This window comes from Saccostrea cucullata, unplaced genomic scaffold, assembly GCF_032062105.1.
Source record: "Saccostrea cucullata isolate Sc308-1 unplaced genomic scaffold, CSIRO_AGI_Scuc_v1 ctg742, whole genome shotgun sequence".
NCBI lineage: Eukaryota > Metazoa > Mollusca > Bivalvia > Ostreida > Ostreidae > Saccostrea > Saccostrea cuccullata.
In genome coordinates, this window is record NW_026924788.1 from 218,315 (window position 1) to 231,422 (window position 13,108).

The 13,108-nt window shown below is 32.3% G+C and overlaps 1 protein-coding gene across 1 annotated transcript; it reads left to right on the forward strand.

Annotated features, from left to right (window-relative positions):
- Window positions 1-3,908: 3,908 nt before the first annotated feature.
- Window positions 3,909-6,689, forward strand: LOC134267284 (uncharacterized). The gene is made up of 2 exons (XM_062749501.1): window positions 3,909-5,921; window positions 6,168-6,689. Exons 1-2 carry the CDS (start codon window positions 3,909-3,911, stop codon window positions 6,687-6,689), a joined length of 2,535 nt encoding a protein of 844 aa, XP_062605485.1.
- The last annotated feature ends 6,419 nt before the right edge of the window (window positions 6,690-13,108 follow it).

The following is a 13,108-nucleotide window of genomic DNA, read 5'->3' on the forward strand; positions in this document are numbered from 1 at the left end:
CTACCACAGCGCATAAGTGCCAAAAATCCTTCGAACAATTAGAAGACTTGTCTGTATTTTTTTTATCCTGTCAACTGTATTATCTTTTAGGTGTCCAATTCGTTTGCAATCACCGTAATCACGTTTCAAGAATTTTACTCTATTTGAAAATTGTAAGTACAATTTAGAATTTTTGTTTACAAGTACAGTCATTTGGGGTATTCCGAATCACTGCGGGTTTCGCAACCCTCGGGACTTTACCTTATCGCTGTACTTTATACCACATCTTCACACGTGTGACAACAACGCAGTCAGCATCAACAAGGTACATATAATTAATTCCAAGAAATAAAATCATAAATACCATGCATTAATTAATTAATCAACAACTTAATTAATGAACTCGCTACATCCTTGTCGAAGAAATACCCTTGCAGAAAACGCAGTTTGACATTTCCCAGCGCTGTAGTAGCGGTGTTTTTGGTTGATATATGTCATATTTGGGTGACTGGAAAAACCCGAAACCCCCCCATTTTTGGAGAATACCCATACAGGAGGGGTGAAATCCCAATAAAGTGGTGGAAACCCCATAAAATTGAACGTAATGGGGTACAATAATGCCTAAGGTGATGTTTAATTGAATGATATTGACATCCGTAAATTTTTATAGCCAATTTTACCTCAGAATCGACGGAAATTGGGCGCCATTACGAGTTTACCGTACACCACGCCCGATCTAAATTCGAAGCGAGCTGTTTGTCAATATACATGTAATTGTATAGATAATATTAAAATAATTCATAATAATTTCCACAATTATATTTGTTTTACAATGATAATAGTAAAATATTAATTATGTAATAAGTATTTAACAAAAAATGTAAGGACGTTAGCCATTAAGAAAATATGAATTTGTGTATTAATTATTATTCCTATTATCCCAATGTTACCAGCTCTAGCCACGTGGAGGCCTCCTTTTTGTAGAGCCATAATTTAAAAAAAAAAATTCATTTAGGATATTTTAGAGAATATCTGAATTTAGAGATATGAAAATATCCAAAAGCTTCAAAGCAACATTAACAAAAAAAAAATAGTAAAGATAATTCATTACTATAATTCATTACTTATTTGTTACAAAGAGAACAAAAAAATAAATAAAATTCAAAATATGAAAATACTGAATTTATTTTTGAGATTTTAGACAAATTCTGAATGTAGGGATATAAAAATTTGAAATTCAAAGGTTCAAAGCAACAATAAAAATAATAATTACTTAATATATGTTAAAAATATGTTTATGTAATTTTACGCTTACATCAACTGACGGTACTACCACTATAGTTAGACCACGTACCTTAGGTAAAAAGATAGGTCAACAAAAACGTAAAAAAGTGGACAGGACTACAACTTTAAAAAAATCTAAAATACAGTAGATCAGAGGCCAATAATCAGTCAGTCTTAAACCAAAAAACAAAACCAAAGGTGTTTTTAAGATTGTATATTTATTATTTTTTCTAGAGTAGGGCTAGTATCAGGCAGTATTCCTCCCCCGCCAGACGGGTGCAGACCAGTGAATACTGTTTGGTGTTGTGTTGTGTTAGGTTAGGTTAGGAATGTTATTGTTTTTTTAAATGTTGCTAATTAAATTATAAATTCCTTTCTCTAAAATTTTTATTATGGTATTTTATTTCATGTATATTACTTTCATTTGGCTGTAATATTTTTATATATGAACAAAAGATTGAATAGGAATAATGATCCAGTATCTTTAAGTTTTTTTAAAATCTTTTTAAAGTTTTTTTTTTATTTTTTATCTTTCGGTCCTTTGGTTTTAATATTTTTGTTTCAAAATTCAAATCATGGCTCTACACTTAAGGAGGCCTCCACGTGGCTAGAGCTGGGAACATAAGGAAACTGTGAATATTTTCAGTTATTACTAATTTAAAAGGTCTTTATTTATTAATTTGTCATGAATTATCAAAAATTCATATTTTCCTTATGTGTGTGCTAACGTCCTTAAAATGAAATTCTGTAAAGCATAACTGTACAATTGAGAATAGTAAAGGTTCAATGTATATACACATGCCCTGCCAGAGGGGGGTTGGTCAGACTTGCTGGGAACCCAGGTGTTTAAACAAAAGGTGTTTATTATCAAGTTGACCAAGTGACAACAGCTGTGTATATAGTGCATGTACACACACAGGGGTGCCTGTCTATCCCAGTACAAAACAACAGAGCTAGCTGAGGTGTGAATAATATTCTCACAATAATGTTACAATACCAACTGTACAAGGATTCACATATGCAACATGCACATTTTTATTATTTTTTTATCATAGTTTTTTATTTCATAGACCTGGATTCTAATAATTTCATTGTAATGGATACATGTTGCTTTCTCATATCAATGAGTATATTTTTTTTCTATTACTTGCGTAAAAAACATAACAAAACAAAACAAAAAACAAACCGAAAAAAAAACAAAAAAAAACAACACACTCTCCCCCCCCCCCCCAAAAAAAAAAAAAAACAGAACCAAAAACATTAAAACAAAACATTATTAACTGGAAAATAATAATGAATGAATACTGAATTTAAAAATTAATTATTAAACATAGAAGAAAACATTTCAAAACAAACACCTTAATTAAAAATTAAATAAATTAACAAATTCATTCATTAGTTAATTTAATTGAATTACATGTTATAAATGATTGGAATTGAGAAAAATTACTTTATTCCTTGATTAATGGACTAGTTAAATTCATGAAAAAAAAACATTCAATTAAAAATTTCACTGTAATGTCTTTCATTATAATAATTACATTAACAGATTCATTCATTAATTAATTTAATTTAATTACATATTATAAATAATTGGAATTTATAGAAATGACTTTATTTCTTGATTAATGCCTTATGGACTAGTTAAATTCATTAAAAAAAAATCAATTAAACATTGCACTGTAATGTCTTTCAACATGATAAATATTTCATACTTCTTTTATATTCTTAAGGTTTTCTTACAAATAATTTTAAAAAAAATAATATTCATACATAATATAATATTCATATTGATCAAGATTACAGTAATTATTTCCACGGATTACTCGAAACGACTTCAGCGATCGCGAATTTAGATCGGGCGTGGTGTGCAGTATATCAAGACAAGAAGAAACCCGTCGATTCTGAGGTAAAATTGGCTATAAAAATTTACGGATGTCAATATCATTCAATTAAACATCACCTTAGGCCTTATAGTACCCCATTACATTAAATTTTATGGGGTTTCCACCACTTTATTGGGGTTTCACCCCTCCTGTGTGGGTATTCTCCAAAAATCGGGGGGTTTCGGGTTTTTCCAGTTACCGGTCATATTTAGTACTAAAAGAACGGCAATTTTATAAGCTTTTAAGAGCATTAAATATTTTTGAAAACACTTCAAAGTTACAAAAGTTATAATCACATTTGCAACCCCGTACAGTTTAAGGTATTTCGAATCACGCAAGTATACGTGCACTCAAAATTTCTCATCACACACAAACACAGGCTGATGCACCCTAGTTTGTAGTTTCATATGCCAAGGGAATAAAGTGAATAATATCTATTATAGACTAATCTGGGTTTATATGGACCTTTTATTTAAAAACAGTATTTCATTTACATATATCAAAGACACCTACTGTATATACGTACACTATACACACATGCACTGTATGACATGGGTGCACTTTATGCAGAATTTGATCTAGGGGCGAGATGATGGTTTGTCTTGAACTATTTTTAAAAAAAATGTTTTGATGTGGAAATGGGGGGGGAGGGCTTGTTAAAAAAATTTAATGAGTATAACCACCCTTAGCCAACCCCATTCACTGTTGTTGCAAATTAAACAGTATGTAAATATATTTGATGATTGTTTTGATATAGAAATGGGAAGAACTAAGAAACGCAAAGAAATCTGGACCCCATCTAAAAGTCCGGCACAAAGACTCGCAGCCAAAGTTTCCAGGAAATATAAATCGCCACACAAGACTGTTAGGAAAGCTTTATATCAGGTGAATCAAAATAAGTTGTCAATTAGAAGAGCAGCATTAGAAAACAATCTCTCTTTTTCTTTTCTCCAAAGAAGAACATCAGGAAAAGTAGATGTTGACAGTAAAAGAGGTCCAAAGCCTGTGTTTAAGAAAGCCGAGGAGGAAGCATTTGCAAATTATTTGTCTGAAATGGCACAGAGAGGAATGGGGTTACGTCCAACAGAGTTTCTGGACTTCGTTGAAAATATCATGAAAAAGGACAAAAGGGAAAATCCATTTAAAGACGACAGGCCTAGTTGGGATTGGTATTATGGATTTTTAAGGCGAAACAGTCACATAATTCAAAAAAGAACTGAAACACCTCTGGAAATCTCTAGAGCCAAGGTGACTGTGAAAGAGATTGATGAGTGGTTTGATAAATATAAAATATTTATGTCTGACAATCATCTCCTGGACAAACCTGAGAGAGTATATAATGCAGATGAAACTGGATTTACAATGGGATCCAAATCTGGTCAGGTGATAGGTCCAGCCAAAAAGGTAAATGCAGCTCCAGTTCCACATGTATCAGGGGGGAGGAGCAAAGAGAGAGTTACTGTGATGTACTGTGCAAATGCTGAGGGTACAATAATTCCTCCATTTTTTGTGTTTTCTAAGCCTAAACCAGCTTCCTATGACTTACTGGCTGGTTCACACAGACAAGCTCATGCAGAATTTACAGAGAAGGGTTGGATGGATGCAGAAACTTTCAGAAAATTTATAAAGCATCTTCATAATCATGCAGTGAAAGAGAGACCAATTGTTTTACTGATTGATAGCGTAGGGAGTCATGTTGACATGGAATCCTTTTCTATGGCCAAAGATCTTGGGATAGAGATCTACAGATTAGTGAGAAATGCAACTCACTTGATGCAGCCATTAGATGTGGGAGTTTATGGGCCCTTGAAAAAGAGCTGGTACAAACACCTAAGAGCCCATACCAAACAACATCCTGAAGATATGGTACGCAAACAAACCTTTGCCAGACACTTGCAAGTGGCATTTCTAGATTTCTACAAACCATTGACAGTGCAAAAAAGTTTTGCTTCTTCTGGAGTGTTTCCAATAGACAGATCTAAGATTTCAGACTCTAGACTTAAGCCTGCCCTTACATATGAAGAAAAATTACTAGTTGAAACTTCATCATCTTCCATTGGAATTCCTCCGATTCCTTATGAAGCACAATCCACATCATCATCCATTCCATCTACATCTAGCACAGAACCAGCCATTCTGAATGCTGAAGTAAATTCAGGCTTGGATATCCTTGCCCAAGCAGTTTGTGCACTGGGTAGTGACGATTCGGTAGAAAATACTGGTTTGCCTGTACATGCATCAATTCCGGATGAAATCTCCCCACATATCAAAGACGCAGTTAAAATACCAACTGTAAAATTGAAGAAAACAAACAGAAAAAGACTTGCAGATGAATTACCAGACAATTTGACATCAACAGACTCTATCAGGAAGATGGGCTTAAAGTCATTGGAAAAAACCAAAAAATTTGCATTGAGAGAGAGGAAAGCTAAGGAGAAATTTCTCAAATCCAAAGAGAAAGCTAAAAACATTCACACCCTGCCATCCAAAAGGAAAGTGAATAAACCATCAAAGGGTTCTTCAAAGTCAAATAAGAGGGTGCTGAAATCTTCCTCTACTGCAAACCCAATCCTGTCATCTGCTTCAACATCTTCCTTGGCATCTGACGTATGTTTTGTATGCCATGCTGATGAGTCTGTACCAGGACTCTGGATACAGTGTGAGAAATGTCAGCGTTGGGAACACATTGCATGCATTCCAGATGACCATCAATGGAATAGAGATGCAATATCTCAGGAATCTGTCATATTCATATGTCAAATTTGCACAAATGTCATGAATTAAACATGGTAATTAAAGTTTCAATGATTATGATGACAAAATATACTTGTTTTGTAAGGAGCTTTGTATACTAAATTATAATAACTATAACTTAACTATCATTATTATATTCTGTCTCTCTCCCTTGCTCTTGCTCTCTCTCTTTCTCTCTCTCTCTCTCTATATGTATATTCCCTGTCCGTGAGTTAACTTTCTTGCATGTTTGAAAGTGACACTTTAATTTTTTTTTATTTTTAGAGTCAAGGACAATTATCAGAGCAGCCAAAGAGGGAAATTTTGTTAAGACATTGCGTGATTAAAGGATATCATGACTTTAAAATAAAGCCATTACAGTCCAATCAAGTACCGCTTAGAGTTGATAGGGAATATACGAATATTCATGATCCTGATGCTTGTTTGGTATGGATTCCAGATAATGTTCCTGCTGATCTCAAAGAAACAGTTACAGATGAAAAGAGGGGCCTAAAACTGAAAGATATAGAGGGTCTACCCTGTGGACATGTCCCTAGAGGTTTGGCCAGTGCATTTAGATATGTAATGGATGCTGGGGGCGAAATTTCTGCAATAGTTACTGGTTTTCCTACACCAAGTTTCCCACCTTGGCCTCCTATGCTCGAGAAAGGAGGAGGTGTAGTGATTCCATGTACATACCGAGTATGTCCAACTAATTTTCATATTGCTTTAACAATCATCCAGGAGCATCTTGAAGACATGCCAGAAAAGGAAGTTATTGAACTTATTGAGGTGCCCACATCCTAAAAAAATCTTTTGGAAATGGTGTTCATAATTGATTTTCGGTATGTCTTCTTGAGTTAAATTGTGAATTTTCTCGCATTTATTCAAAACACAGTTTCAGTTGTTTTATATGTAAGATTAAACCTGTTTTACAAGAGTTTGGTTTGCTAAATATTTGCATTTATAAAAATTCTTGTACATAATCTGCAAAATGTACTGATTTTGAAGGAAGTCTGGTTTGTTTTCCTTAATTTTTTTTTATTTTATCCATTTTTGTGCTTTTTTTTTATTGAATATGTGTATGAATGATACCTACATGTACATAACTTGTACAATACATTCACCTCAGAGAGAGAGAGAGAGAGAGAGAGTATATAAGATATTTTTTTCTTTTCAAATTTATATTTTTTAATATTTTTTATTTTTATGTTTTACAACACTCAGAGAAGTGAATTTTATTGTTAAAATACTCAGATAAGTCTTTTTTTATTGTTAGAACTTACTCGAAGAAGTATATTGTTTATTGTTATTGTTTTACATTTAAATAAAACCTTTCAGTGATTAGTATTAAATATTTTTTTTTTATGTTTAGAGATATGCATATTTGGGAGGTGGGGTGGGGGTGGTGCCACGAATCAAATGCCTCCCCTGTACGATCCACCCATGTGTTTCTATAGAGTGATTTTAGAGAGAAGTTCTCAACTTTAAAAATAAACACCAACATGCACACGGAAAATAATTCTTATATTAAAAGGTCGTTGGATTATGTTACTAACAAATTTATTTATTAAAATGTTGTTATCTGACCGTTTTTAATCTGTATACTAAGTGATTCGAAATACCCGGAAGTGACTCGCAATACACTAAAAAGGTGGTCTAAATATAGCTGCCCTCAAGGTCGCTGTATCGAAGATAAGCTGGCTTTGTAAAGTAGATTTGTTTACTCATTAAACCACTTTTCCATTAATACCAAACAACCGGTCGTAAGCCTGTTAATGAAATCGTTTGCAGCAAAAATGTAAAAGATGATTCGGAATACCCTAAATGACTGTATATTCTAGAGATAAAAAAATAATAAAATACATAATCGTTAAAAAAAAATCCTTTGCATGATTCTAAAAAAGTAAAAAGAAAAAAAAAACAGTTTTCGAAAAAGTATAGGCCTATGAACAGTTTCGAGAATATTTGTACAACTTGGAAAATTCGTTTCTATGATTTTTACATGGTTTCTACCGTTTATAAATTCGTTTATATACTTTTGAATTACAATTCATTCTGTATTGTTAATCGTTTGTGCAACATTAGAATTATCATTTGCATAGTTCAAAATTTAAAACTTTTAAGAATTAAATTTTTTGTGCAATTTAGAAATAAAATTGTATTCATACGCATTAAAATCCTTTCTACTAGTTTAAAACAGACATTTATAAAGAATACATAAATATACAAATCAAAAACTATATCGCACAATTCACAAGGTTCAAAGGGGTTCAAGTGGACCGAAAAGGTATAAATTAGAGAACAACATCTGAATAAAATTTCTGAAAAATAAAAAAGGATAAAAATCAGAGCAGATTGATTTGTTATTAATTACATTGATTTGTTATTACATGTACTACTAACATGTACATACATAGTGTACTTTCTACCTGTAGACTATCTAAAATTGTAATACTTAATAAATAATAATATACATTTATCTACTGGGTGTGAGTGGGATATAGCTCTTTTATCTCATACGTTTGGATGCTACTGGTCGTTGGATAAACTTATGCTTTATAAACGGGTAGATGCTTTATCAATAGCACTTCCGGTTTTGACACGATCCCTCGCTTCAAAATGTTATTTGAAACTTTTATTTGTGATCCCTATTATTGTCCTAATAAAATGAACATTATGATAAAGAGCGATAATATCGTTAAAAGCCAGAAAAAGGCTCGTATATGCCAAGGAAGTGTCTTATTTTATCAAGGAACCTGTATTGGCTACTTGAAGACAGATGTTACCTCCCCCCCCCTTTTAAATCGTTTTCGGAGAAAGTAAAGCCTAGCAGTTAAGTTGTTGTTATAAGATTCCTTTAACATCTTCAACAATGCTTTCTTATATTATACTTCGTATGCCTACCTAGTTGGTGTAACTTACCATGGATCAACAATGAATGTACCAGTTGGCCCCTAGCATTGCCTATCACGTTTTGTACTGCCATCGTCCAAACCGTGAAACGAGTTCATTTTCATGATCCAATGGTCCTTACAACTTTCAGTCAGAAGTCCGTTTGATGTAAAGCTCCAGCAATTGTCACATAATGTTTTCAAAGACGCAGATAGCAAAAATTCTAAATTTTGAACAAGATCTACTTTCTTTCGAGGGATGTCAACATCAACGGTGCTACGTCATCAAGTTGCACGTCATCAATTTGAATTTAGCAATCATTCATGTAGTTTCGCAGGGGAAGTCTCAAAGTTTTGTTAAAATGAAAGTCGTATGAGATAAATAGAACATCTATAATTGTGTGATTTGATATTGGCTTTATCCAACTCGTTGAAATGGTGTATATTCGCTCGGCAAGCCTCGCGAATATATAATATACACCACTTCAACTCGTTGGATAAAGCCAATATCAAATCACATAATACAGAAGTCCTCTATTAATCAAACCTGCGACAGAGAACTTTTCCCCTTGGGCTTACCCGAGGGGAATTGTTCCTGTCAAGGGTTTGATAAAAGAGCTATTCCACTCACAACCAGTGGATAAGCGTTTTTTATACCGACGTTAAATATAATTTCTGAGGTTTGAATTTTTTGGAGTAAGATAATTCTACATGAATAATCTGAAATTCTGATGACGTCGCAACTGAAGTCATTATGACATCATCAGTTTAAAGATTTATCGCTGGAAATCAAAATTGGTGGCAACAATTGCATGAAAATTCTCCGAGGGTGGATAGCAAAAACTTTACCCCGGGGTATAGCTTTGCTATGCGTGGACTATTAAGGTAGGATTCTTCTCTGGTTTCTGATTAGAGGGAATATTCAAAGTACATTTGTTGATATGTCTTCTATATTCAGATGTATGAGATTTTAAAAAAGACCATATTTTTCTTTCCTTATCACAATTATACAACTTTGAATAGTGAAAACTAGCAGGGACTATATTTTTGGCGGAATGGTGGCATATGAAAATATATCTTCTTTTCTGCCTCTAAAAATTATTATAGAACATTGAATTTAGTTATAATTTTCACGCAATCAAAGACTAAACGGAATTTTTGAATGTAAGTTAAATTGATAATCAGGGACTTGATTTTCAAAATATATCAAATAAATGGGATTTTTCACACATACTAGATATATGTTGGCTTTTAAATGCTTCAAGTCAAGTACAGATTTGCTCCCAGCACTTTTCGGGTAAAGAAATTTGTCCTAAAGAAAACGCAATCAATTTCACAGTGAAAAATTATCCGTACATCCTTGAACATTTACGATGTTTGTATCCCTACATATTTTTTCTAATTTAAATCATGTCACGTGACAAACAGCTGATGTACGTGAAGTCGCTTTGGCCACACTCGGTTGAGACCCGTTACATATATATGCATTAGTATAATTGTCATTAAATTAAAACTCATGCTAATCAAAAAATATCAACATTATATTGATTTTTTCGGAATATTTTAAGGCATATTTCCTATGGGCTGCCTTAACCTAGATGCGAATTATATCTTAATTTTATTTGACTTTTATCTAATAATGAAGTATAATTAATGTAAATGTAGCCGGTTCTTGTTTAATATAAAATAACAAGATCGATTGCTCAGGGTGTGGATCCAAGTTTATTTTGATGTATAGGAATAGGATAGGATCAACCCTACAATAACAGTAACATATAAGCACACACACAAAACAATACAAAACAATACAAACAGATAATCACATCCTTAACACATTCATTTATAGTTCATTTACATTTATACTGTTTAAAATAATTAGGTCACATTTCACTCAGTTTAATTATCTCTTTAAACCATTATACTTGACCTTGACCTTGGAGAGGACTTATATAAGCCATGCCTGATGTCCAATCCAATTATGTAATCTAACATAATAAAATATTGATTAAATTAAATTAAACCATTATACTTTACTTCTTATTCATAGAAATAACTTACAAACAATATTTACATTAATCAATCTGATCAATTCATAGACACATACCCATTTATGGAATAAGGTGAATTCCTAACTCCTTAACCAATCTGACCTCGTGCTCTTTTCAAATATCTGACCTAATTAACAATAGTTAAAAATTATAACAAACTCTCAAATCCCTTATTTAGGATGCAAGAATTGATTTTAATGGTTAACTTGCTTTTTATAGTTCTTTATAAATCTTTATATACATTCCTTACACACACTCACACTTTATTTAGCAAGTTTAGATTAAAATTAATTATTTAGGTTTCTCATTCATAAAGAAATTATTTAGATACATATTTAGTAGTTTAATTATTTATTAAATTACTTACAGGAATAAGGGTGGTGTCTCCAACACAATGAAATAGGTATTATCACTATATACATGTACACCCTTCAAAAACCAGTTTTCAGAATAAGGGAAATCATAATAGTAATTCCCGCCAATTCTACCTTAGAACCAATCAACTACACTGACCAATAGAAATGAATGTCCCACTACATAATGGAATAACCCATTAACAACATTACCTGGTAGTCTACCTGGAATGCAACACTTAACTAAATAGGGGTGTTTAGGTTTATAACAGAACAGACACTGAACAAGACAACATAGAGTGTTAGTAAATCGCATTGCGCAGCGCTGAATGAATGAGTGAATGAATGAATGAATAAAATAAAGAATGAGAATAATGTGTACAATTTTAAATACATATCCTAAAAATATAAAAAGTACAACTACCACATAAAATCTCTATAATTTACAAAAATCTCACAAAGACTGAAAACAATTGTCTATGAAAAAGCATACACACACTAAAAAGAAGAAAAACGATCGATTTCGCATATTTAAACATCATTTTTCAATATGAGTGGGTCTTCGCATCATTTTTTTTGAAAGATGGTCCTAAAAGTTTGCAATTATTATAGAATATACAATTTTTGGTTTACAAAAACATGGAGAGAAGACCCACTATACCTTAAAAGTACACTTATAGGACAAAACATTCGCATCTTTCACAGTAATACTTTAAGTCCCTTAAGTCAAAGGTCATAACACAAACATGATTTAAATGCCCAAAAGCATTATCACTGCTGGTAATGTGCGAATCGAGAAAATCTTGGTTTCGGACACCAGCTACTATTGGCACCTGTGAATTATCTCGTTAAATACATATTTTTTGATATAAAACAATAAAAATCACTTTCTAGAAAGCAAATTTATTAAAAAGTTAAGCGATTGGATTGCTTTTATACCCAAAAAGTGCTCAGTATCGAAACATTACGTGTAAATGGCTGTTTACATTGTGTTTTTCATGTACTGGTATTCGAATGATGCATTAAGTGCTATAGGACAGATTGGACAGCTAAGTGGGTAAATTTAACTTTAATTCAACTTTATTTAATGCACTAGACACAAACAATGTGCTCTAAATGAATTATTTCCATGGAATTAGTCAATAACTAGCAAATTCATTTTGTAGATGCTACAATTGGTTTCTGTAAAATTTTGACACAGGCGACTTTTTATTTGTGTAAATGCGACAACTGGTTTACGTCTCTGAGACTATTGGTTTATGTTACTTTACGTGAATATTATAAAATTATTCAAAATTGTATGAAAAGAATAATAGTTTTTGTAGTTTATAGTCATTTCTGACCATTTCTTGAAGCAATACGAAATGTTATATCAATTCTTCTTACGGATATTGTGTTTTTGGTTATGTTCTTTTGTTACTTTTAAATAGAGTGATATGGTATAAATGAGCAAGATGATGACACCAAATAATTTAAAGCTGCACCAGGTATACATATAAGAATGTCGTGATCAAGCGATCAAACTTTTTAAAGCAGTAAACGAATGCATAATGGTAATATTTTTCCTTACAATTTATATTTATTCAAAGCACGATGTAAGCATCTTTAGAATTGTGTTGCATGTAGTCTACCTTTATCCAGTAACATCTTAGGCACGTAGTATGCAAGTTGGGGTGTACATATGTACTTTATTTTCTGAAAATAGTCTTTTGCTTTAGTTTTGATTCATGTTATAATTTTTTATGTAGACATGTTCCCCCTCCAACTTTTTTGTAACCATAAGGTAGCTGCATTTCTGTAACTGGCTGGTCTGAGAAAAAAAATGAGATAGATGACCGAAGTGCTACAGTGCCACCCGAACAAAAAATCTGTTAAAAAATTGCGCACAAAAGCTGCGATTGGCACTGGATTAATTCCTCCAAATTCTTATC